The sequence below is a fragment of the Cryptomeria japonica genome, chromosome 11 (assembly GCF_030272615.1).
Source record: "Cryptomeria japonica chromosome 11, Sugi_1.0, whole genome shotgun sequence".
NCBI lineage: Eukaryota > Viridiplantae > Streptophyta > Pinopsida > Cupressales > Cupressaceae > Cryptomeria > Cryptomeria japonica.
In genome coordinates, this window is record NC_081415.1 from 297,051,475 (window position 1) to 297,078,376 (window position 26,902).

A 26,902-nucleotide genomic window follows, 5' to 3' on the forward strand; every position below is an offset into this window, starting at 1 on the left:
GACAGGTATTCCGTAGCCACTACAATATATTTGCACCTGTGCATGCTACTCGGCTTCAAGGGTCCTACAAAGTCCAGACCCCATCGTTCGAGTAGCTCCTGTGGATGCGAGGGAAAGAGGGGCATGAAGTCCCACTTGAGTAGTTTTCCTACACGTTGGCAAGTCTCACACCCGACCACCCACTCCCGGGCGTCAGTGTGTAGAGTTGGCCACCACAGACCGGCCATAAGTACTTTCATGGTAGTTGCATTTGGTCCCATGTGTCTGCCTGCTAACTCGTCATGTGCTTCCTTCAACACACTAGGGATTTCCTCCTCCATAACACATCTCCTCAGGATTTGGTCGGGGCCCATTTTATATAACAGACCATTGATTAGCTGGAAGGTCTTACTCTTCAGTGCCAGCTTCCGTCGTTCCCCTGGGGGCATTTCCTTTGGGAATGTGGAAGTAGAGAGGTACTGGCCGATCTTCTCATACCACAATGGTAGTACTGCAATCTGGAACAAGTGTGCATCTGGGAAGTCCTCATTCACCCCTTCGGCTGGTTCTCCTGATCTGATCCTTGATAGTTGGTCGACTATCACATGGGACTTGCCTGGGTGTACGATAATGGTGAAGGTGAATTCTTGCATGAGTAGTAGCCATCTGCTTACCCGTCCCTGGATAATTGGTTTATTTACCAGATACATTAGTGCCTGATGGTCCACGTAAAACGTGAATGGAGTAGCCAACAGGTATTGGCGAAACTTTTGTACTGCGTACACTATCTTGAGTGCCTCCCTCTCCATTGTGTTGTAGTTTCGCTCAGCCCTTGACAAAAGTCCGTTGGCGAAGAAGACGGGATGATCCAGTCCTTGCGTCCCTACTTGTGCGAGGGTAGCACCAATCGCGAAGTTGGAGGCATCGACGTGCACGTGGAACTCCTTAGTTCTAATCCGGGTACACCAGTATTGGTGCACTTACCAACCGATCTTTCAATTCTTTGAAGGCTTCTTCCTGCTCCGTACCCCATACGAACGACTTTCCCTTCCTTGTCAACTTATCTAGGGGCCAGGAGACTTGTGCAAAGCCTTTGATAAATCTCCGGTAGTAGCCAACATGGCCCAAGAATGACTTTCACCCCTGTCACATACGTTGGATTCTCCATGTTGACAATCACTCCTATCATATCTGGGTCTGTCTTCAGACCTTCTTTACAAACAATGTGGCCAAGAAGCTTCCCTTGTGATACCATAAACCTGCACTTCCTTGAGTTAAGAGCCAGCCTAGCTTTCCGACAACTCTCCATACATTCACCGAGTGCCTTTAGATGGGTGTCCTGATCATTGAAAATCGACCAGTCATCCAAGAATGCCCTGAAATTTACTATGTAAAAAATGTGAAAAATTATTCTCTGGAAGGTTGTCGATGCATTACATAGCCCGAAGGGCATGCGATTGTAGGCATACACCCCCTCCTCCACCACGAATGTGGTCTTTAACTTATTTTCTTCCACAATACTTATCTGATTGTATCCCGAGAACCCATCCAGAAATGTGTATATCTCATGCCCAGCTACTTCTTCCAGGATGCTGTCAGTGATTGGGATTAGGAATGGATCTTTGATTGTTACTGCGTTTAGGTACCTGAAGTCCATGCATATCCTTATTTGATTAGCTTCCTTCTTGAGAGAAATGACTATTGGGGAAACCCAGTCATTGGTTTCCACTTTGAATATGATCCCAACCTCCAACATTTTGTTGATTTCCTCATTCACCTTGGCCGCGTAGTTCTTGTTCATCCTGTACGGTCTCCTCCGTACGGGTTGGGCTCCTGGTACGAGGGATATGTGATGTGCGCATAATTCCGGTGGTACCCCCTTCAAGTCCTTGTAGGTCAAGGCAAAGACGCCCTTGTATTCCAGAAATATCTTGAAAGCCGTTGCCTCCAGTACGGGGTTCCAGTCATCCCCTACGAGTATCACTTGCGGGTCCTCGTCCTTGCCTAGATTGACTTTTTTCACATCCCTTTCCTCGTACTTGATGGGTTTCTCTCGTTCAAACTGGTGGGCTGGTGTGTCATCCACCCGTGCCATTCCCTCCTGGTACCTACCATACTCCGAGGGAAATGACTGTTCTTCCATACCGCCACTTGATTCCCCAATCTCGCATATTTGCAGCATGTGGCACTCTAGGTGGAAGACCTCGTAGTCCTCCATCTGCCAATGGAAGAGTCTGGCCAGCGAACTAGTTCCATCTTCAGAGCATCCGTCCAGTTCCAACACTCCTTCGTTGGGTTCCCTCCCTCCTCTGTCTCCTTCGAAACCCCACTCCCATCTATTTGAGTCCTTTGAGTCGGAGTCAGACAACGCAAGCTCTTCACTGACGGACTGATTCCTTAGGTCAATCACATACTTATGACCTTCACTCTCGATTGAGAGTGTATTCTTCTTCCAGTTATGATTGGCTCTAGCCATGATTAGCCATCCCCTTCCCAAGAGGGTGTCGTACACTTTTCTCTCCAGTGGAATGACTACGAAGTCCTGAAGGAATTGTTGTGTCTCGATCACCATCTTTTGTGCCATGATAATCCCGAGGGGTTTGATGCCGTGCTAATCCACACCAACCAGATGGAATGTTGGTGGCCAGAGAGCAGGCTGGCCAAGACCTCTCCAAGTTTCTTCGGTAGCACGTTGACTCCAGACCCGCCATCCACAATGGTGTTTGTGAGTTTCTGTCCCATTAAGTCCATCTCCACCACGACAGGTTTCCGTCCAATGCTTACCGTGAGCAGCATAGTGTCCATGGTATCCGTACCAGGTTCCTTCACTGGAGCCGCACTAGGTGGTTCTGTCGCCGTCCAGTGTTCTTGGCCGACGGTGATGTCACCGGTTGCATTTGTCAGGGCCATACTCAATTGTGGCATGGTCTGTAGAAGTTCGGATACTCGTACGGGTATGGTGGTCTATAACATCTAGTTAATGATAGTTTTCTCCGGTCTTGACCAGAGTGGGGTACTGGTAGCCGGGTGGGAGGCCTTCCGTTCTTCTGCCATCGCCTGCTCAATATCTGCCCTGGCTTCCTGGAGTCTTTCCTTCATCGCGCGAGGGTCAGGATACGTGGCTTTCTTGTTTTGCAATCTTGTGATTGCCAATATGCCTTCCTCTAGTTCTTCTACCTCTAGCATATTCACCCCTTTTTGCTTCGGACACTCTGTGTCCTCTTGATTCCCCAGACCGCACCATTTGCATAGCAAACTTCCTGCGTCATCTCCATTTTGACATTCCCGCGCAAAGTTACCCCATTCGTTGCATTTCCGACATTGGATCATGGGTCGTCCCTTTGCGCCGTATTGAATTCTACTCATCAGCGTGTTAATATTGGGTCTGTTGTTACCCCGCCGGTTGTTTCAGTACCCTCCATGAGAGGCGTCAGAGTTTGTTGCCGGCTTCGGAGGTGTCGCTGGCGGTGTGACTTGGTTGGGTTGGCGTAGAGCACTTGTGTGCTCTGTGCTTTCAAGTTGTACGGGCATTCCTTAATGGAATGTCACATTACTTGGTAGATGTAACAGAAAGCTTTTCGAGGACAACTCCCCTTAGTGTGCCCTTCTGTCTTGCAGTCGGTACACCATAGTTCCTTTCCTTCCTTGCCACTTCTTTGTTAGCCTTTAGTTCTTTCATCATCTTCATCATATCCCTTCTGAGTGCTTGCACGATTTTGGACCCCTCATTGCTTTCTTCATTTGTACTGTCACCATCGCTCACCCGACGCTTCCCTTGGTATGTCTTATTTTCACTTTCAATATCCATCGCAGAGTTGTATGCTTCGTCATACGAGGGTGGAGGGACCACCTTCATCTTCCGTCTGAGAGACGGTACTACTCCTTCAACAAACCATCTCTTCTTGAGGCCATCAGCTGGTTGGTTCTCCATTTTGTTGAGCAGTTCCCTCAGCCTTCTGTTATATGCTCGCACACTTTCACTTTTTCCCTGCTTGGTATTGTAAATCTCCGCCAGGATTTCACTGTCATCCCATAGGAGTTTGAACTCCTCTTGGAAAGCCTTCTTTAGATTGTTCCATGACGTTTTATACTGGGCATCCATGTCTGTATACCGGTCAATTGCTATTCCTTGTAGAGTGGCTGGAAATGCCTTCAATCAGTAATCCTGGTCGTCCTGTCCATTTGCCTCCCAAATGATCACGCATGTCTTACAATGTCATACGGGATCCTCCGACTCGTCGCCCATGAATTTTGGAAGCTTTTGTTTCTCCGGGGTGTGTGCCATTGTTTTTGTTTGGAGGGTTTTATGTAGCACTTGGAAGTTACTATATGCCCGAAAGGTATTATGTGTCTGGAAGGTACCATACGCTCTTGACCTGGTTGGACCCTTGTCCGTAGGGCTTTGGTCACCCTCGCTCCTATAGTCCCTCCTTCCCGGGGTTTTTGGATCTGACCCTCCTATTTTGGTTCCCTCTAAACAAGGACAAATTCTTGATGCCGCATAATGTTGCTTCAAAAATATTGGTGATCTCTACGTGCAAGTCCCGTACCGCCTCCTCTCCTTGTTTAGAATACTCTGACGGGTTGCTCGGTGACTTAGCTCCAGAGTCTTCTTCACTCGACGTCGAGTGTGGGGCCTGATTGACGAGATCTTCCTCTGCTACATCTGGAAGTGGCAGGTTCCTAGTGACCTGTTGACGTGTTTTTTAATGACAACGTCGAACATAGAATAAAGTTGCCTAATGGTCACTTCACTCTCTCTTGATCAAAGTACGATTGTGTGCTAAGATTGCAGGAAGATCAGACAATCAACTGCACGGTTCCTTTATGCTACAGACGTGACTCAGTTGGCTGATGTGATTGTTGGTAATCCAAGGGGCCTTACATTTGCATCATTCTTTCACTTCTTTGTTGTGGCTGGAACTCCATCATCGGATATGACAATTCTGCGATGCTGCTGCTTTGAACGGACTAAAATGAACTGAAAGTAAAGGGGAAAGAGTTCAGAAGGATCTAAATCTATTCCTAAGGGCCATGATATCAACAGTTAATGCTTTGGTGGACAAATTCCAAACAAACCAAGCTCTGCTTCGCCAAGATAAACTACAACTCCGCAAGAACCGGTGCAATCTTCTGGGGATGCTAGAGGATTTTCAAATCGAGAAAGTACATTTGAATACCCAAAAACGACGCAATCCAAACGAGTATCCACAATCGAACTTAGGACAAATTTAGGGGGCTCAGACTAACTTTACACTGCAACTTACAAATAGCAAGATGCAAAAAGTATGAACCATGGAAATTCATCAAACACCATTACATTCTCCATTGGAATCAAAGCACTTTACTATTTCTAATCTAAGTGAGGAAGGTGAAACCATGCAAGCTTTGAAAAAATAACTTAAGTGGACACCATCAGAGAACAATGTTTCACTGTTATTATCTCAAAACTTATCACAACAATTTCATACAAGGCTCCCTCCTCTACAAATGAGGGGGTCACCCCTTTATATAGGCCTAAGGCCATGATTACATGCAAACCCTAATTAGGGTTTTCCCTAAAAGATTCTCCACTCAAGATGCAACAAGGTGGGAATCGGCAATTAATAACCCATCATGCCCATATGCAATTAATTCCATCCCATTACAATTAGTTAAATTCATAAAGTGCCCACTATGCAATGAATGTACCCTCATGCAAAAATCGCCCATGATGCTATAAATGCACCATCATCTTCTGAATGTGATAGCTTCATGCAGAAGGAATCTGTCATAATGCCATAAATGTGACGACTGCATGCAGAGAGATGCCTCATTAATTCAACGTCCGTTGACTCGGCTTCCACTTGGCAAGAAAACCTTGGAGATAGAAAACTTCAGGAGAGAAGAATTTGATCCATGAAGTTTCTCGAACTCTCCTTGCTCTGGAGGAGATTTTTAACAATTCTCCACCATCTCCTATTTTTTAGGAAAATTTCCAAATTAGAGTTTCAAGTCCAGGAGGGAGAGAATTCTCCTACGAATCCAAATCTATGAAAATTTTGAAATTTGGATGTGATCTGGTGTCTAAAAATAGGATTTTCAAAATTATTCCCAAGGGGATTTCCTGCATTTCCATTCCTTCTCGACCCTCGAAATTCTCCTCTGCCTTGGAAATTTCCATCCCGGACTTTCAAACTTTAGGCGTGGAACGTGGAATTCAGCTTGGTGAAGGAATTTCATTATTTCCATGCCTTAGAAAATTTTCAACTTACTAACTGGGCCTGGAATTTTGACTTTGATAGAGGAAATTAATCCTTTCCATGTCCTTCCTTGATACCTGGATTTTCGCGTGCCTCAGACAAATTTTCAGTTTTCCAACTTAGGCGTGGAATTCACTCTTCATGGTGGAATTCATCATTTCATCCTTGATTTTTTTTTCCTGACTTAGCCATTTCAACATCCTTTCCTTGGCCAAGGCATTGATCCCTCCATTCCCTGGAATCTTGAATTTTCTCCATCTTCCATGCCTTGTGTGTTTTGGCGCCTTAATGAACCCTTGGGCGCAAATTCTCCATGGAGGAGGAATTCATGAGTTTGAGCAATCTTCCATGCCTTCATGGATTTGGTGCCCCATCCTGTGCTTGGGCGCTAATTTGCTTGGGTCATGGATTTTCATTGTTCTTTCATTTTCCTTCATCTCTCTTGTTTGGCGCCTTGATCATGGCTTGGGCGCTATTTCACGTGAGGAAGGAATTCACAACTTTTCCTTCCCTCCTTGACCTCTTTACTTCAGTGCCCTACCTAAGTGTTGGGCGGAATTTTGCATTGGAGGAGGAATTTTGTCAATTTGTGAATCCTCCATGGGACATCCATTTTGGCACCCGTCCGATTTTGGTGCCCAACTGCATACTTGGGCGGAATTTTCACTTTGTGGAGGATTCATGAAATTTATCTATCCATCCTTGCCTAACCCATTTTGGCGCCCAACTGCATACCTGGGCGTTGTTTCCACTAGGGCAAGGAATTCTTGGATTTCATAGTTCGATTTTCTAGACTCAGAAGAATTTGACCCCTCTGCAATTTTGGAGTGACTTTCTGAACCTTGGTGAATTTTTGAGCTTTCCATTTTAGGCATAGGCTTCCAGCACTTGATCAATTTCTGGCTTTCTCTGTCTGCTGTCTGACTTACCGGAATTAGAAATGTCTGCGAATGTTTGATCCTTGTCACCTTGTCTGACTGACCTTGCTAGTACTGACTTTCCAAAAATAGAAACCTTCAAACTGTCAACGTTAGACCCCTAGACAGGGTGTAGGAATGACTTACTATAAATAGAAACTTACTAAAAATAGTAAGTTTGATTTTTGGCAAAATGACGACATTCCGGGACTTGGAAAAATCCCTAAAAAATAGGGACTTTCTAAAAATAGAAAGTTGCTTTGTTTTGGCTCAAATTTTATTGGGAGGCTCCTTGCAGGGTCCTAATTCCATTCGTATGTTTAGTTTCTTCAAAACCCTAACATAAACCCCTAAAATCTAGGACAAAAGGTAGAACCCTTAGAAAAGACAAAACAGGGTCTAGACTTCATCAAATTTGCTCAAACGAAAAGCAGATTTAATTAATATGATCCCCAAACACTTGTAAAGCAGAGAGACTAACGAGACTGCTGGGAAAAGACCCCAAAAACGCAAGCCAAAAGACCGGGAGGGCCTAAAAAGTAGAATAGAAAGTTGCTCTGTTTTGGCTCAAATTTTACTGGGAGGCTCCTTGCAGGGTCCTAATTCCATTCGTATGTTTAGTTTCTTCAAAACCCTAACATAAACCCCTAAAATCTAGGACAAAAGGTAGAACCCTTAGAAAAGACAAAACAGGCCCTACACTTCATCAAATTTGCTCAAACGAAAAGCAGATTTAATTAATATGATCCCCAAACACTTGTAAAGCAGAGAGACTAACGAGACTGCTGGGAAAAGACCCCAAAAACGCAAGCCAAAAGACCGGGAGGGCCTAAAAAGTAGGGGGTCCCCATTTGCAATGGGGCGATGTGTGAAAACGTCACAACACGACCTCCGCCAACTCCTTCCACATACATGGCCTTTGTCTCTCCCAACTACGACTCTGACTCACACTCCAACTTCTGCTATGTTTCTGAAGGCTCTTCAAGTCAACAACCTCACTTAGCCGTTGTCTCTGCTTGGCCTGTTCTTTTATACAGAGACATCTCCGTACAGTTCCCTCGTCTACTCCTTTGGTGGCAGTGGTATGTTTGTCTTTGTTTGGTCGTAGGGGCATTAAGTGCCAGAGGTACGGCGTCGGCTTGTCTCCCTTTCCTCTTCCTCCCTACAGTTCCGCTCTTCGTACCTTTGGAGTACTTGTTGCCGATAGAGTTCCCGTGCAGTTTCCTCCCTTCCGTCTTGAAGTGCAATCAGATTTCTGGCGAGTAACCTTGGAATGCTTCCAAGCAGGTCAAAGACGGGAGTGCTGACGGTGAGTTCACCATGTACCGTGCCTTCAAAGATGGCTCTCTCCTGAGCCTCTCTCTGCACGTACTGTGTGACCGACACGTCCCACAACTCTACCAAGTCTGCCGTCAATTGATCCTCTCGGGTCTCTTCTGCGGTACTTTCTTCGTGTGTGTCGTTGTCCACGACAATTAATTGCTGGTTGAATGGCCGGCCCAATAATTCCTTCCGCCTACCACCATAATTATCTCTAGGTTCGTTTAGGCAATGACACCAAAATGTTTAGTCCTTAATGTGAGGTTGGTAAACTCATAGATAAAACAATGGTTTCCCACACGTACCAACTATTCATGTAACATAAAATTCATATAACAAAGCATAAGTAACAATAACAACAACTATACTAGAAGAAGGATATCTTTATTGAATTCTCCAGAATATGTCAGTACAATACCATGCTTGCCGAGGTTCCATCCGAATCATATATAGACTCGACGGTTGGCCAAGTTGCCAACCGTCACTAACTACCAACTACCCCGCGGGAACCTCTTGGCGACTCAACATAACCAAACATACACACCCATCCCAACTACAAACTAACATGTGCTATTGACCCCTAACACCCACTAGTTGAAAAGTTGGGGGCCAAATGGTCGCCTTGCTGAGTCTTCTTCAAGTGTCTTTTGGAAGTATGTTCACACCAACCCCACCATCAACAATTGTATTGTGGCAAGATTTTTTTCAAGGATCTCCATATTCACCACCGCTGGTTTCTTTGTCGTGTTAATTGTCAATAGCATTGGATGGATCAATCACTTGGTCGCCCAATAGTGGAGGTTTAGCTATTGGGTCTTCATTCTCACCAAATTCCAAATGACTTGTAGCATGCATTGTCTCATTGATCCTTGATACAATAGCCTTTCGAAATCCATGAATACCTAGTAATAAATCCACTACTTTAATTGGTATGTTAGTTTGAAATACTTGCCTTCTGTTATACTTGTATCAAATTGTAATTGATTTATTACCATACTTGCATTTGCATTTGAGTGGCATCATTTGTTAGCCATGGCATTTTCTACTTCAGCCCTTGCTTTATGAGGTGTTTCTTTTTCTAAACGTGGGTCCAAGAAAACAACCTTCTTTGCTTGGACTCATGTAATGGCCAATACTTCATCATGCCTTACATCAATCATGTTGACACTAGCCTTTTGCTTCAGACATCCAATGTCTTCATGGACCACAAGTCCACATCATTTGCCCACTAGTAGCAATTTGTCCTACTTGTGCTAGTAGTCTCTCACAAAGTGTTCCCATTCATTACATTATTGACATTGTATGATTGAATGTCCTTGGGGGTCGTATTGTATTTGGTTTCGACCTCCTCCTTGATTTCAATAACCATTTGGAGATTTGTTATGTGGCTTCGGTGGAGTGAACTTCTCTCCCTATGTAAAGAGTACTTATGCAATCTTGGTCTTCAAAATATATGGGCACTCTTTTATTGAATGGCCCATAATTCACAAATCTTACAAAACAATTTTCTAGGACAATTGCCTTTGGTGTGACCTTCACTTTTGCAGTTAGTACACCATAGTTCATTAGTTTCTTTGCTAGTTTCTTTCTCTACCTTCAATTATTTCATTATTCAAAGCAAGTCCCTTTGAAGCGCTTGTACCATTCTTGTTTCACCATCACATAAACTTCCATCTTCCTTTGTTTTCCTTTTACCATAAGAGGACATTTTGCCTTCACTTTCTATGTCCATTGCTTGATTGTAGGATTTTGCATTGGAACAGGATGGTACTACCTTCATGTTTTTCTTCATGATGGAAGTAGAATTTCAATGAACCATCTTTTCTTGAGACTGTCAACTGTTTTTTTCTCTAAATTTACAAGCAATTCTTTAAGTCTATGATTATAAGCTTGTATGTTTTGTGCTTACCTTGTTCTATATTGTAAATTTTTACTAGTATTTCATGAGCAACAGGAAGGAACTCAAACTGTTCTTTAAAGACCACCTTCAATCTCTCCCATGTGTTTCAAGAGGCTTGGTTAATTTTTGTATACCAGTAAATTTCAACACCTTGCAAGGTGTGGAAAACACTATAACCAACTTGTCTTATCATACCCTTTTGTTGTCCAAATTGTTTCACAAGTCTTACAATGCCTCACAAAATCCTTTGATCCATTACCTATAAACTTGGGTAACTTTTCTTTTCTGCAGTAGGGCTTACCATGGTTTCATTCTAATGCAAACCTAGAGCTTAGAACCTACTTGTTAGGGAGTTTTGCTTCAGACATTCCAGTGCTTCATTTGCACTCTCAGCCATGTAGGAATCCTCTCCTCTTCCCTCAGCATCAATGTTCTATGCACTTGTTTCGTCTTTAGATTTTCTTTTATACACCCTTAGCTCAACTTCTTCTCCTTTGATCAACAACCTTTTGATGCCTCGAAAGATACCCTCATACAATTTTGTGAAGAAATCTGATTTTGTCTCCCAACTTACCTCATCTAGAGAAGGTTATGTTGATATTTCACTTGGTTGGAAAGATGTAGTGGTAAGTGCTTGGCTATCTTCTCCACTCTCCCTTTATATGTTGTGTTGTAGTGGAAATATTTATTTATTTTTATTGTGGCTCCGACTTCGACTTCTTTCTGGGGATGGCCCTTAACTTTGAACTTGTACTATTGGGGTTTTGGGGTTTCTTTAGTTATTGCTTATAGTCTTCTTCTCCGTTCTCTTTGGTCTTCAATCCTTAAAGATCACTTGATCTCTAGCTCTTGACTACCTTGTGGTCTCTTCCTGCCTTTATTGGGGTTTAAGGGCATGATTCTCTCAAATATGACCTGATCTCTTTTAAAGCAATGGTGTCAATGTTTACTACCAAATGATAAAATGAATACTTGAAATAGTGAAAAAAATTAATAATATATACAAAATAGAGTAAAAGTATATATTTATTCTCAAATGAAATTATTATAGAATTAGACTAGAGATGTTTATCCAAGGACTAGGCTTGATTTGACTAGATCATATTGCTTTCCTTGACAATGCAAAATCTATTTGAAGGACCTGACAATTGCCAAGAGGAACACAATTATCGACTAACTCATTCTTATAATTACCCATAGTTGACAAAGAATTTATATATAGTTAGATAAAACATATTATCAAAACATAATAAAAGGCATTGTACACTGATTACACACTGTGTTGCTCCAAAGATGGAACAAAACAGAATATGGAGTGAATGTTAATAGTTCTCCAGAACTATGTTAGACACATTGTAGACTAGAGTGTGTATTACCGCAACAATCTATTGCACTTCATTGTCATCAAAAAACACATGTAACTAACGGATTGGTTCACACGGATTGTGGAACAAAATGATGATAGAAAAAATTTTATTTTCTCCCACTTAAGAACACAACTACTACCATTGTTCTCTTTTTTTCTCTCTTTTGAGTGTTATAGGATCACTCTTACCTTGGGAAGCCATTGCATCAAACATCCAAGTAAGAGCTTAGGTTAGATGGTAGAACCATCTTTTTGACCCAAATAAGGCCATGACTTTCCCTTCCACCAAATAGGATATCTTTGTGTTTTTCCACATTTTCTCTTGCATTGCTTACAACTACTTGTTGGACCATAATGTAATGTCCCCATTTTGCGAGCATTAGAGTTTGTAAGAATTAGCCTATCATTTGACCCTCGTAGGCTAACAATTATTGATAGAGGGCCTCGTGTGGCAGTTACTTGGTGATTAGAGACATTACTCTTCAGCTGGATTCAGGTTTTGGCCTTTGCACAGGTTTTTTGACTCAGATTGGCACACTTACTATTTATAGTAAGTTACTATTTTGGGAGAGTCAGGGTTCCTATTAATAGTAAGACACCTGAGCAGAGCTTATTGGCAGTGTCGACCTTGATTGGCCTTTGCAGCTATTTCTAGACTCAGTTCCACATACTTACTATTTATAGTAAGTCACTATTCAGGGTTTCTATTTTTAGACAGGCATCCAATCACATGGAGAACAGGGAGAGTCGACTCCTGGCTCAGACGGCTTAGCAATCAGACAAGTACATCAAGAGATATTAAAGTTTAAGTGACTTAAGTGATTTATTTAATATTTTAATATTATTATAAAGTTCTAAAGTAACTTTATAATAATAAAGTCACTTTAATATAATAAAGTGCGTTAAGTGAATAATTTAATGTGGGAATAAATCTTTTATCCCACATTGGCCAGGAAGGTGTTTGAGCTCTCTTAAGGAAAGAATAAAAGGAAAAGCAAGAGTTCATTCTCGGCATCCAGTTGATGAATAGTATTTTGATTGATTTTTATTGTGGAGCCTAGGGCTTTCGCAATTTTCTTCTTTGATCATAGGAAACGAAAACTTCCTATTGATAGCAATTTTGAAGGTGTGAAATAACACCTGAATTATTGCAGTTGTGGGAAAGAATACTTCAGTTCTTTCATTTGTGCAAATTGGTGAAGTTTTCTACAAGGGTTTGAAGTTTATTGTTGGAGAACATTTATAATTGGTTGTGAATCATCCTTATTTGGCAACAAATTATTCAAGGTTTTAAGAGCAGATTGCAAGTTTGTTCTTGCTGCTACAGTGCGCATGAACAGTGCCGTGAACAGTGCGCATGAACAGTGCGCTACACTAGTTGGTGTTCTATAGAAGGGGATTTAGAGAGGTTGAGCAGCTATATATATGTGACAAGGGATTTGCATATGAGGAGAATCAAACCAATATATCAAGGCAGCCATTGAAATACCAGGTTTTCTATCTATGGTCATTGTATTAGAAAATCATTACTTCATTGCATCATTTTTCTATTATGATTATATCATGAAATATTTGGAGGTTGCATATGTTTAATGGAGATATAATTTGCATATTCCACATTCAACATTGATCAGCCATTTAGCTTTCATGCCAATTGTTTGCTTAAATGCCTAATGGCTGTAGGTGTACTTTGGGATGCATGACAAGTGTTTGTCTTAATGTCAACTAGCTGTACTAGTTAATTTCAGTCATTACATATGTGTGGAAAGGTCTAAAACAGCTAGTATATCATTTCTATAACAACTTTGCATTGTTAGAAGCTTTCCATAACTTCATTTGCAGCCTACAAACCCAAAGAAGACAAAGAAAGAATTCACTACAGCGGCTTCAAACATTGTATGCCAAATGTTTGACAATATTCCTTGGTGTTCAAATAAGCAAAAACAGGGTCAGATTAGCCAAGGGATATTACACATAATTCTCTTGAGCCAATTTCCCCTTTTTCTCTTTTCACAACTTATTGTAGGGTTAGTGGTCCTCCTTAATTGAAAATCATTGCAGCTCTTTGCATCACTCATACTACCTTCTTTTGCTTCTCCATATAAACCATCAAAAACAAAAAACGCATATTAGTTTCTTTGTTCTTTGCATTATGCCATTTAGGCATGCTTTCCAATTCATCTTTTGTGAGGATATCTTTGTTTCCTAGCTCTGCATGATGTTCACAAGACAACTCCATTTATGCATTTCTCTCCTTTGTTACGCAACAAATGTTTGTGCTTCTGCTTCTACCCTTAGTCATTCCTCTTACTTCTTTTTAAGAAAGTGATGATCTTCTATTCTCTTTTCATCAGCAATAAGATTCTCTAGATATTCCTCTAATTGCTTCTGGAAGGTTATGTTCTTTAAAATGAATAGGACTTTATCACAAACGAGGCTCTCAAAGATCTCTATCTTTCCTGCAGCTTCTTCTCTAATGTGGATTGCTTCCACTACTAAAACATCTTGAGCCACCTTGTGTGATATACCGTATTCCTCTTCATTGTATCTCTCAATTCTTCTCCTCTTGTAATGTAATCTTCAATGCCTAGTTCTATTTCTTCAGGGTAATACAAAACAGCTTCATACCAATATTCCAGCTCTTCTCCTTTTACTTCTAATCTTTAATACCTTCCCCTTCTTCAGGGTAACACAACTCAACAACTTCATTCCACTCATCCTCTTTATCTTCACAACATTCATCTATCTCTGCTCTCTAAAACTCTAGGAAGATCACATTTAAGGATCTTCTATCCATTAAATATTTTGCCAATTCTTCAAGGGATTTTATCTTTCCCTATTCTAACAATTCTATCCTTTGGCTATCTTTGACTCTATGGCTTTCCTCTCAGAATATAACTCTTGCTCACAAGGTGAGTATTTATTCTCACCATTCTTTTTCACCTCTCACAACTCTTAAATGCCTTTGCTGTAGATTTCTTTTTCTTTTTCCGTTTTATTATTGCATTCCTCATGCTCCTCCAACATGCACCATAACTCTCAACTCAAACTCTAGTTTTTGCAACTATGTTTTCTGGTCCTTGGTTTGTTTTTGCCTCTGCCTTCATCTTATTCTTTCTTCCAATATAGTTATCCTCTTTCTTACATAACGACAAAACTCCATCCTTGCATCCACAGCCATGTCTACTGCTATCCATTGAACCATTAAAATTCTTCTCACAAAGTCTCGATCCTCAGCATCTTAAGATGCTCTGATACCAAACTGATGCAGACCTAAGGTGATCCTACAAGATAAATTCTGGAAACCGATTCTTTGTCCACTTAATGCAGTCTTCTCTTAACCTTCTTAATTCTGTTTGAATACATGATGTAGTTCGCAGTTCCAGTGTTGATATATGGTGGAGAACAAATAGTGAAAGCCTTCACATCAGGATACAAATCTTTGTTTCTACAAGTTGGTGTTTCAATCTGGATATTGAAAGCAAACACAACGAAATTGAGAGAGTTAACAGAAAGGATATGCAGCCAAAATTTGCATTACAGACACAAATTTCAAAATACCAACATACAATCAAATTCCTTCCCTGCCTCTTACTTCTATCTGTGCTTCCTCTCTAATGGAAGACATTGGCCCCCAAAAGAAAACTGCTCCAAACTAAAAATGATTCCCTTTAATTGTACACAGCCCTAAAGAATCTGTATTTGAACAACTCCTATTTGGACTCTCTAAATCTAAAAATCGTTGGTGAAGTATAGCTCTTTCCCAAATTCCTCCACAAATGCGAGCAGTTGAACAAACTGTTAAGTACAGTAATTTAAAAATTCTAAAAGGACTGAACAGGAAAAATGACGAGCAGTAAGTGAAATATGTCTTTTAATGAAGATGCTCCACATTAAAAGCCATTACACTATGTCTCGGAAACATATTCGGGCTCAAGCATGATTAAAAAGGATGTCAAATTCATGTAGGAATCTGATATTATGCCATTAGATTTGGCCTACTGTCAACTTAATATCTCATTCTTCACTGTGTCATATCCCCTTGAAAATCTTTTTACCTTTTAATCATTTTCAGCATTTTTCTTGTTACTTGTGATAATAAACAACACACCAAAACCAAAATGTGGAAGTGTATTGAGACATTATAGTTTGGTGGCTTACAATATAAACAGTTACTAAATAATCTACCAATAGACAGTATGTGGTTATATTTGGTTGAAATTAAAGGTGCTAGACCTTTAGAAGGCATTGGCTATTTTTTACAATCTGGAGTATTCAATTTTCTGTATGGAACAGTGATTCCAATAATTAGGGTAGAACTTGCCAATATTTTTATGTACCAATTTCTGGACGCTTTTAGTGTTTACTGTTTTCTGATGCTCCATGTAGGAATTTGTTGTTGATTGTCATGCTTTGGTATTCGTAGCGTATGTTATAGTTTACTAAAAGTCTAAAACAATGCCATCTGGCTTGAGAGTTCATTTCAAATCATTTCAAATTATATTGTGATACCATCATTACCCATCTTTTTTTTGTCACTTGAAATTTCTTATATCATAAATTAAAATTTTATTTATTGTCTCCATTTTTTTGCCTGAAATCAACCAAGTAGTTAGCTGCATGTTGCAGTTATCCAACCCCCGACAAAAATGTGGTTGATGAGAAAAGAAAAAACTGCAGTGTGTGCATATTGTATATCCATGAAGATTTTCTGTTTCTTATTCTCTTTGCCAAAACAGTGAAACCCAAAAGGAGTCAATTTCTCCAAACACAGTACAACAGAAGGTTGTAGCAAGAAGAAACTGCATATGCAAGGAATGGTAAATTTGTAATGTATCTTAGAAATATCTACCTGAAGGCAAGCCTCTTCAACTTTCTTCTGTGCAAACTTCAGTTGCTCTTCTGATAAAGTAATTCCTGTGTATTTGCATCCAGTTCGCTTGACAACTTCTATGGCTAAACTACCCCAGCCACAACCAATTTCTAGCAATTCATGGCTAGCATCTAATCGAGCCTGGTTAAAGCTTTGAAGACCATAAATGAATTAATAGAACATAATACAAATAGTCACTTAAGGCATCTATCAATTGAATTTTGTTTGTCCTTATAGAGTGTGTAAAGGAAATTATTTGAATCTAAACATGTACAACCAGGTTGGCTCACTTTGTCTATCAATAAATGTATTTTTCGCATCTGGGCATCCTTCAGCGGCTCATGTGGTCCCTGAAATTCATTCCCAAATATGTGTATAAATATCATGGTCCCTGAAGTTCATTTCCAAATATAAGTAAAGGATAACATGTATGTATTTTATATTTTATCATGGACAATAGTCCAAAATATTCATGTAACCGTAAGTGGGGATCATTCTGAGGACACTTATAATTATATTTGATGATTGTTAGATATGTGCTGAAAGGTCAATTATTTATTAATTCTGAATTCAAGCAATAAAGTTCAAAGCATAATGTATGATACCCACAACTGATATGTTGGGAAACCAAGGACAAACCTTGAAGATTGCAGAAGAATACGTCATCGTCTCATCTAGAAACAACGAGAACAAATCATTGCTCTGCATTGAGACCACAAAAAACATTTTAATGTAAAGCTTTCTTATGCATCATTCATTCCCTTTATTGATATTACAAAGAACATTAAAGAAATCTTAATCATATACCTGTTTATTAGACATGGGTTTCTTTCAAAGGTAACATATAAAGCAGAATTGTTTAGCATTTAACAGTGGATCACAAGATCTGTGCTTTTGATTTCATTCTCCAGGCTCATGATCAAGCATCAGGCATTCACCAATGGGGCAAACAATTTATTATCTTTTCTTAAGTTAATTTAGAAGACATTAAGTGTATATATGAGGAGAGATAGGATTGCATATTTTTTAGAAATTCATTCTCTTATTAAGGATAGTCGTAGAAGAACGAAGAGCAGATTTGAAGCATGGGATAGTAATACAGATTTACTTTTAAAAGTGAGGTCAAATACTAATTAGCTTCTTATATATACTAAATAAGAGTCTCATACAAGGAAGATTTAGCCAAATTTCAAACCTGATTTCAATGGAAATATAATGCAAAAATCAATTATTTGCAGATCCTGTGACTTTTTGAATTTCTTGTGTCTTATAATTGAAAATCCTTTGCTGTAACTTCACAGGGTCTCAACTGCTCTCAGCATTATATTATTGCAAATTTACAATTCGAATGACCATTACATGGGTTCTAATAAGGCTTCCACTTTCTTTTTGCTGTCTTTTGGATGGTTGCTTTCCACCTGAGAACCATCCCAGATGGCCCAAGGAAGCTGCCTTAGTAAACGTATTTTTAATTTTTCCTATATTAGACCTCCCTCTTTTATTTAGTCTTTGCGCTTTTCCAACCCAATTTCTGAATTGACTATCATTCCTAAACAGGTCACATAAAATGCAATACAGAAAATATTGACCAAATAAATATGCAAAGATGGAAGCATCTGCTTGTCTAGATAGATTGCACTTGCAGATCTGGCTGTAACAGTACTCATACAATGGCAGTTCTTCATATTCTATTAACAAATATGTTTGATAAGCAATAAGAGATATGCCTTTTAGGGCTCTCCATCTCTGTATACTCAATGGATAAAAAACCTTAATCAACCGATGTCTACTTATCATTCAACTCTTCATTCATCCTCGGGAGATGAAACATTAATTATATAATAATTAATATTAGGGGTTATAACTACATGCTTAAAACATAAGGGTAACAAAATTAACAATCTGTTATGCCTGGGTACACAACATGTTCTCCCCTAAAAAGAACTTTATTCCCAAAGCTTGCTTCTTCATCCTATTTGCACTCATTGCCTAATTGCCCTTCAGGCTTCAGCAATATAAGGACGTTTTGTATTTCTTCCAATGTGTCAACTGCTGCAGGCATTTTCCCTCAATGAACTACCTAGTCTAGATGCGATAAAGGTTATAATTTTAAAGCATATTTGAATCAAGTCATCTTGAGAGCAGAGTGGTAGGTGGTGTTGTACTAATATTCTGCAAGTCCATTCTACCCATTTCTCTTATTTGCCTGTTGCATATATCATAAGGTAGCTCTCCCAGCATTTACTTGCTACCTCAGTTTGCCATCTATTTTGGAGATGGTAGAATGGATTCGTGTTTAATGTCACCCCAACAGCTTGAAGAGTTCTTGCAAAAAATAGCTCTTGAAGATTGATTCCAATCACAAATGATACATTGTGGGACTCCATGCAACTTAAACATATGCTAAAAATATACTTTTGCAATCTTTTACCCATTAGACATTGAATTAGTCACATGAATGAAATGTGCATACTTTGTCAAAGTATCTACCTCAACAAATATTTCATCCGTACCTTCTGATTGTGGCAGACTTGAGATGAAATCCATTGAGACAATATTCCATTTTGGACTAGGAACAGCGTTTGGCTGAAGTAATCCAGGAGGTGGGAAGGTCTCCACATTATTGTGTTGATAACTTGATAGGTATTACATTTGAGTTTTGTCTATAAAATTGAGAATGATAATATAAATTTTCTGCCAAAAGGAACTAACAGTTATATTCCTATAGGTTTTTTGAATATGCCTTTGTAATGGGTGATGTGTGCTTATGTTTGATTGCCTTTTGTATGAGTAGTGATCCAGATTGGAAGTTTATGTGATCTCAAAAGAATATAATGTAACTTTTGACTAACAAAGCCTTTCCCTTCTACCCTTTGCAATGTCTTGTATAAGCTGAGTTGTATCATTGTCATTGATGTAGAGCTACAAAGTTTACACTAACCAAGCAGGTTGGATAACAAAGATGGCATTGAAGATAGGTGCCTCATCTCAATGTTATTGATCAATCCATTTCTGTTGGTCCCATTTAAGTGTTCCCTGTGACAAAAGATGTTTTAGTCTGAAATGGTTATTCCTGGTAAAAATTTATTCCCAAATAATTTGTCATTTAGACATTCCATATAAGATGGCCAACAACATCATACAGTATGTGGACATGCACTTTTCTTAGTCATTCAAAGTCCTACTTTCAAAAGCATTTGGTGAGTTACCCTGCAAAAGTACTGCAGCCAAGCCAAATCCAAGGGCATTGCATTGAATGATAAAGGGCTTGGACAAATATGAGACAAGGGTACGATTGAGTTCTTCAAATGATTCTTGTGTCCTTGCAGACTTGACAACAGAATTGTTTTTGTCAAATTCAGTCAAGGGTCATGCTCTTGCATAGAGTTTTCTCACAAATCTTCTATTAAACCTTACCAATCCTAGGCAACCCCGATGTTACTTAAATGTCTTGGGTATAGGGCCATAGGCTAATCATATATGACCTTGATGTTTGCAGGGCAAGTATGCACATCTTGTAGATAATCAATATGGTAGGGCAAATATTCACATCCTGTAGATAATCAATACGGCTATGTTACTGCAGGGATACTTTTGCGAACTTGCACTTCAACTCCTTAGCTAAAACAGAGAGCACAATATTTAGGAATTTTAAGTGCTCTATTGCTAACTTACTGTAAGTTCACAAAATGATTGACAGAAGATTCTATTTATCAAGGCTTTGAATGTAGTAGAAGCACTACAAATGCCGAAAGACACAACTAGGGATTAGTAGTGCCCTTGTTGAGTCTAAAATGTATTCATTTTTTTATCTTGAAGCCAAACTGAGATATGTTAATAACCATAGCAAAGGTCAATCTTTAGATCTTGATAAATATTTGGCTTTGTGTAGCTCATTGATCCTAAGAATTGGAAATTTGTTTTTAATGGCAATCCAGTTAAGCATTCCATAATCAATGCACAAGAGATGGGATCCATCCTTCTTCTTGGCTAAGACCATGGGTGGAGCATATGGAAAGGCATTAGGTAAACTGATTCCAATTTCCGGCAACTCCTACACAAGCCTCTAACTATCAAATTTGTGGAAGGACAACGTCTGTAAGGATGGGCAATTTTAGGTCCATTTATAGGGTCAATTTCAACGAATATGCTCTATTCTTGTACTTGGGGAAAGCTCCTTTAGAAGGTCCTGAAAAACAAGTTACTACTAATGAAGCAACTTAGGAATTCCTGAAATTTGTTCTTGTTGGTCAGATTGATTAACATCCATGCAATATAGGTGAAACATGAAGCCAATATGCCTGTTCTAGATGTTCTCCATCTGATAGGAGTAAACTACATGTATCTCCTTCGGAGTTAAGGACTTGATAGCATATTCATCGTCTCCCTGCTTGAATATAAGAAACACATCTTGATAATTTGTTGATTATGTCTAAAGAGCAACCACTGTACACTTAAAGTAACATCAACGCCTCCAACATCTACAACATAAAAAATGTCTTTCAATGTATAATAACCAACTATTAGCTCCTGGCATTGATTATTTTAGTGACCTAGGAGTCTTTTGGGAAAGTTTTCAGAGGTATCTACATGAAGGTCCAACCTGCAGATTTGTTTTAAAGTATTTCTAAGATCCATCATGATGAAAACCTGTCTTTTTGAGATGTCCCCCACAATTTGTTTTTCAATTTTTTAACACAAGATCACCACCCATTAGCATTAGCAGTAAGAAATATCATGATGAATACAATTGGTGGTTAAACCAGCCACTTCCACTTTTCAGTGGGTGAAGTAAGAACAGTAGAAAATAACAATTCCTTGGCGGTATGACCAGCCAATTTAGAAGCCAAATAGAGATAGATTAAGACAATCATTCGACCACTTTCCAGCAGGAGGACTATGCATAAACAAAAACTATCACTCGACCACTTATGCAGCGGGAGGACAGAGAACATTAAATAATCAATCGACCACTTATTCAGCGGGAGGACTGGAGTACAGTAAAATAGAGAAATAGGTGGCTAAGGCAGCCTCTTCCACTTATGCAGTGGGTGATACAAGCATATTGCAGAGAGATGGATTGTTTAGTACTATTGAATCAATCTTACAATATTTTATCCTGCAAATACTGTTAGTACAATATGATTTCAATCTCTAAATAGAAATGAAAGTACTCCAAGGAATTACAATAAGATACCTCTGAAATAACTAGCCAAATACACACTTAACCAAATCTGAAATGAATTACCAGCAATACCAGAAACGAACCAGCAACACATAAATGCCCGTAACTCTCTCAAAACTCCACCAAACAGCTCCAAATCAGTGCCGAAAGAAGGCTAGGGGGAAGGTGATCAAACCCCAACCCAACAACCACATCAAACCTCATTGAGAATTCTGCTTGCGGCCCTAGGGCAAGGCTGAAATGGTACGGTCAGCAAGGAAACTCGACCACACACTCCACCTCATAATACAAGCCTCCAGATGAAAAACCGCCCAGCAGAGGGGCTTCCAACGAGCTATTACCTAGAATGAACGGATACACAGACTGCGAATTATGAATTAAAATAAGCTATAGCCACCCAAAACCAGCAAGCTAGAAACACACCAAAACACTCAAAATACTGAAAATAGGCTCACAATCCATTCTATCAGCTCACTCTATCTCTCTGAATGAAAGATAGTCTCATTAGACCAGCTAGGTGCTATCTCTCAAGCACTGATGGTTGCTTGGAAGCTCTCAACTTCGAAGCTCAACTGGCACCAATCTGGCAGCATAACAATATCAATAATCAAGCATCCCCAAAATAAGAGCCCAACACTCTTATTTATAGCTTCTTGAGTCTCCAAATTTAAATTCAAGCTCACTCCAAATGGTGCCAAACCAAATGCAATTTCATTTCATATTAATTTGGCATTGGTATTTCATCGCCCCATTCACTCCAAGTCGACCAACAAAGGGGAGCATTAGAACTTAATTAAAATGCTAATAATATTGACATAAATTATAAAATTGAACTTTGGTGTCCAAATGAGGAAGTAAAATATAATGCCAAATTAACTTAGGACTTAAAATACAACTTCATTCCCTTAAGTTGTCCAAGTCAATAATAAAGATATATATAAATCTCATGACAAGGCATTAAAATATGTTAAAAAAATACTTTTCCTCAAATATTGAACAACTGCCATATTGAGCTGAGGGCCAAAATACTGAAACTGCATTGCCAGAAATAACCAACTGAACTGGACCATAGGAACCTACCAAAATTAGAATTGCTAAAAATAGTACTTACTAAAAATAGCATACTGCTAAAAATAGTAAGTGTTTCCAAAGTGATTTTTACCACATTTTGAGCAGCCATCGCAACTTACTAAAAATAGTATGTTCGGAAAAACTCTTTAGATTCATTTGCATGTTACACCATTGCGAAGCTCTCTGAAAACCCTAGAAAACCCAGAGATATAAGCTGCCCTTACCTCCACTTACTAAAAATAGTAATTTTGTCAAACTCCACTGCTTGCTATGCATGTATCATCATTGTGAAGCTTTCCGAAAACCCAGAAGGAATCCAGAACCCAAACTAACAAACTCCAACATGCAAGCCATAAAAAACGCTGAAACATCCTCCTAGAGATAGGAAACCCTAATTTATGCTCTCGACTAGCCTACAAGTCTCCGGGATAGGCTAATGGCCAACTGAACTGATCGCTGCTAAGAAGGGGACATTACGCTTTTCTTAATGGGAAAAGAACTTGAATGTATCGAGGTGGTCTAAACCAGTTGCCACTAGCAATAATGAGGATTCCTCTATCTCTACCATTGGTGGAGACTCGTATTCAAGTTTATTCTCAACATCAGGTTGCTGAGGAGTACATTCAATATGGGATCCAAATTTTGGCTTAGATGGTTACATATCTTCTGCTATACAAAGATATTTTGTGTTACTGTAATTCCACTTTTCTCCCTAGTTATTTAACTATAAGCAATAGATTTAATAGATTAAATATTAGAGTTACAGTAATTTACAAAATGTAATGTTATTAAAATAAATGTGAATAACTAATGTAAAATAACCAATGTAAACTATACATGTGATAATCTGGTAAAAATTCTAAATTAAATAATTAACATAGTAAATTAAATAACACAACCACATAATTCAATCATATTATCATCAAATTGTTATATATATTATTCCCAATATCTTTGAACATCAAGGGTTTCTAATACTTATCTGAACTGACACACTTGGAATGGTCATTCTCATTAAAGTTTGCAGACTGGGACTTGGAGAGTAGGCAAGCCCAATAATTTTGAATCGGCAAAAACTTGACAACTTATAATGTACTAAAAATTAAAATTTCTAAAAAAAAACATTTTTTTTGGTGAAATTCTTACAAAATGTATCAAATAAGTCTAAAAAACCATGAGGAAGGGCCTAGTGAATTTTGAAGAAGACAATAGCAAACAACATAGGGCGGACCAAGGCGTTTTACCCATTTCAGCTTTTTACCTACTTTTTTTGCGAGTTTGTAAAAACTCATGAGTTAAGCTTGTAAAAACTCGTGTAGTAAAAAAACAGAGTACTCGACAACTCAACGAGTACTCGCAGAGTTTGCGAAGCATGATTCTCACCCTAGGAAGATTTCAGTGGTCTTGGCCCTGCATAGCTATGGCTTTCTTTAGGAGGACCTAGTTCTTATTAAGAACCAACACACATGCTTCCCCTAAGCAATAGCCCTAGTCACGACAGTCCCGGGTGTACTCTGTACCCTAAGTTGAACACTTTGTGTGCCCCTTCTCCCATGCCCATAGCCCACCAAACCACCTTCTTCTTCCTTGAGTGGTGGTTTTCAAACCATCACACCCTTTCACAAATATTGCCTTTTAATAATTATTTAATAAATACATTTATTCATTAACAAAGCTTTAAATAAATATTCTTCATTAATCTCTATTCTAGTTAAAGGATCATAATATCCTTTATTTTTCTATCTCCCTTTTAGTTCTAAAGTATTATTCCATAACTTTCTCTTCTCTTGGGGAAAAAATCACATAACAATTGCATTAATGTCTCTTACTCCATGGTTTAGAATACATGACAAGGATTTACAAGAGAGGCATTGGAGGGTTGGGTTTGATTGATAGCTATGGTTTTAAAATAAGAGAAGTCAGATCTTCTTTCTTCTCTACCTTCTTTTCAAATCAAAAAGATATCTTAGCAGTTTTAACAACTCCTTTCTTAAGGGCCTCAATATGTTTTAATCTTTTATCTAGCTACAAGAACATTTCTTTGCAAAGCACTTTGCTCAAATAGTCTTCCCTCTGTTTGGATGTCTGCTCAAAGTTTATAAATATAGATCTTTGGACTCAAAAAATGGAAATCTTTGTATTGCCCCACGAGCATATCTTTTTTAAATGAGTGCATTAACTAGGTTGTTAAGGTTTGTAACTCCAGAAGACATCATTTCCTACAATGTCTGTGAGATTCGTCTTGCTGTTTGCATCCTTTCTCAGTTTGTGATTTTGTTCGACCTCTTGAGCTCGTTGTTTGTTGCAGATTATTTCCTTGCTTCCAAGTTGCTGGAAGTATTTTCGTTCTTGTTTATATTTGTCACCACCCCTCTTGATCATGCACTTATGGATGCTTCACGTCACCAGCTGTTTTTTTAATTTTTCTTTCGTATTTCTTCTGGGAAGAAATTCTTTCATTTAGCCTTCCATCGGTGTATAAGACTTATGCGCGTCATCGGCTATGTGTTTACTGTCAGTGCAAGAGGAGTTACACATTCTTTAGTAATTGACGTCGAGTTTATGATGTCTTATCTCTCTGCCTTCCTTCATCTCTGGCTATCTACGTGTTCTTGTTCTTCCTTAACAATGCTCGGTGTAACAACTTGTATGTGGAGTGCAGTATAACAGATTATATAAAAAGTGCGGTGCAATTTTTATGTAGACAATTTATTATATATACTTCAGTGATCATCTGTGTCGGGTTGGAAGAACGCTATCTTTGTAGCTACTGCGATTTGTTCGGGCTTTTTCTTTGTTATCTTTGTGTGTATGATTCAGGTGCTAATATACATTGTAAAAGGAGTATATGTCGTGTGAATGGAGGAAACCATTCTCAGAAGTTTATTTTTATTCTATTAATTGTAGTATCTATCATTGCTTGTGAAGCGTGACAACACTCCATCAGATTTGTATTGTTAATAAAGCTCATTTTAGTGTGGCTGAGTTTTTCATCCTCAGGTGGAGGGTTTTCCCAGGATAAGATTTTGTGGTTTTGTGTTCTTGTAAGATTTCTTGTTTCAGATTTCTGAGTTTTTTATCTTTCTGGTTCTAAATTTAACATAGGTATCATATTGTCCATACCAGTTGCGATCTGCACCACCAGGTAGAGCATCAACAAAATTAGCGAAGTCTTCATCAGGATCTGTATATACTAAAAGTCATCTTTTTCCCTATGTTTGGGCAGCACCTTCCAAATGTTGTAGGGTCATATTTAGCTTGTCTTATTGCATTCTTGTTTTCATCCTAAAGGTCAATTTGAACTTGCTCAACCATTTGTGCACACAAATAAATAGTATCACATTAAAAAATTGATAATGGTTGTAAATTGCAATTCTCCTAAGGCAAAAGCCCCTAGGGATTAGAATCATCTTTATGCAATTCAATCCATTCTACATAAAGTTATGTTTTAAGACAATTATTTGTTATAGTTGTGTACATGCTTCTAAAACTGTTGATTTCTAAACCTATTAGAAGCCTCTAAAACTGTAACTTAATATCAATTTTTGTTCGTGTGACAATTTACAAACCTCCCCAATAATAGGATGATATATGGACATCCTCCATATTATAACATCAAGATGCAACAATATACAACCCTAACAACAGGAGGATTCACAACACTGCCTTGATGATTGAAACTTTCCTAACGTGATGATTTATAAATCCCCCAAAATAAAATCTTTTACTGGAGTCTCAACATATAATTCGGTTTAAGGAAGTACAACTACATATAAAGATTCTAGCTCTAATTTTTAGAGTCAATCATTGGTCAACAAATAAATTATAAAAATCATAATGAACAAGTGCAATGAGTATCAAAGCACAAAATTAATAGTCACCAAGTTAAATAATCAACTAAGCCTCAGTTTTCAGGTAAGATTGAGTGTTCAGTCAAAGTAGTAGAAATTAAAATCGGTGCAACAAAACCCAGTAGAAAATCTTGTCTATACAGTGAAAATTTTGGACAATGCAATAATGATTTGGTGAAACAATAAACCTTCATCTTC

General features: G+C 38.8%; 1 protein-coding gene and 1 long non-coding RNA gene across 3 annotated transcripts in view; one reads left to right on the plus strand and one right to left on the minus strand.

Annotated features, from left to right (window-relative positions):
* LOC131072247 (uncharacterized) overlaps positions 1-26,902 on the minus strand; it is a 231,890-nt gene that overhangs the window by 56,799 nt on the left and 148,189 nt on the right. For both annotated transcript variants that reach the window (XM_058008365.2, XM_058008375.2), the window contains 3 exons: positions 17,237-17,299; positions 16,888-16,947; positions 16,577-16,738 (listed from right to left, as the gene is read on the minus strand). In XM_058008365.2, coding sequence (XP_057864348.2) covers positions 16,577-16,738; positions 16,888-16,947; positions 17,237-17,299 — 285 coding nt within the window. The remainder of the gene's footprint in view (positions 1-16,576; positions 16,739-16,887; positions 16,948-17,236; positions 17,300-26,902) is intronic.
* LOC131072258 (uncharacterized) overlaps positions 1-26,902 on the plus strand; it is a 168,473-nt gene that overhangs the window by 56,514 nt on the left and 85,057 nt on the right. The gene's annotated exons all lie outside the window — the stretch shown is intronic.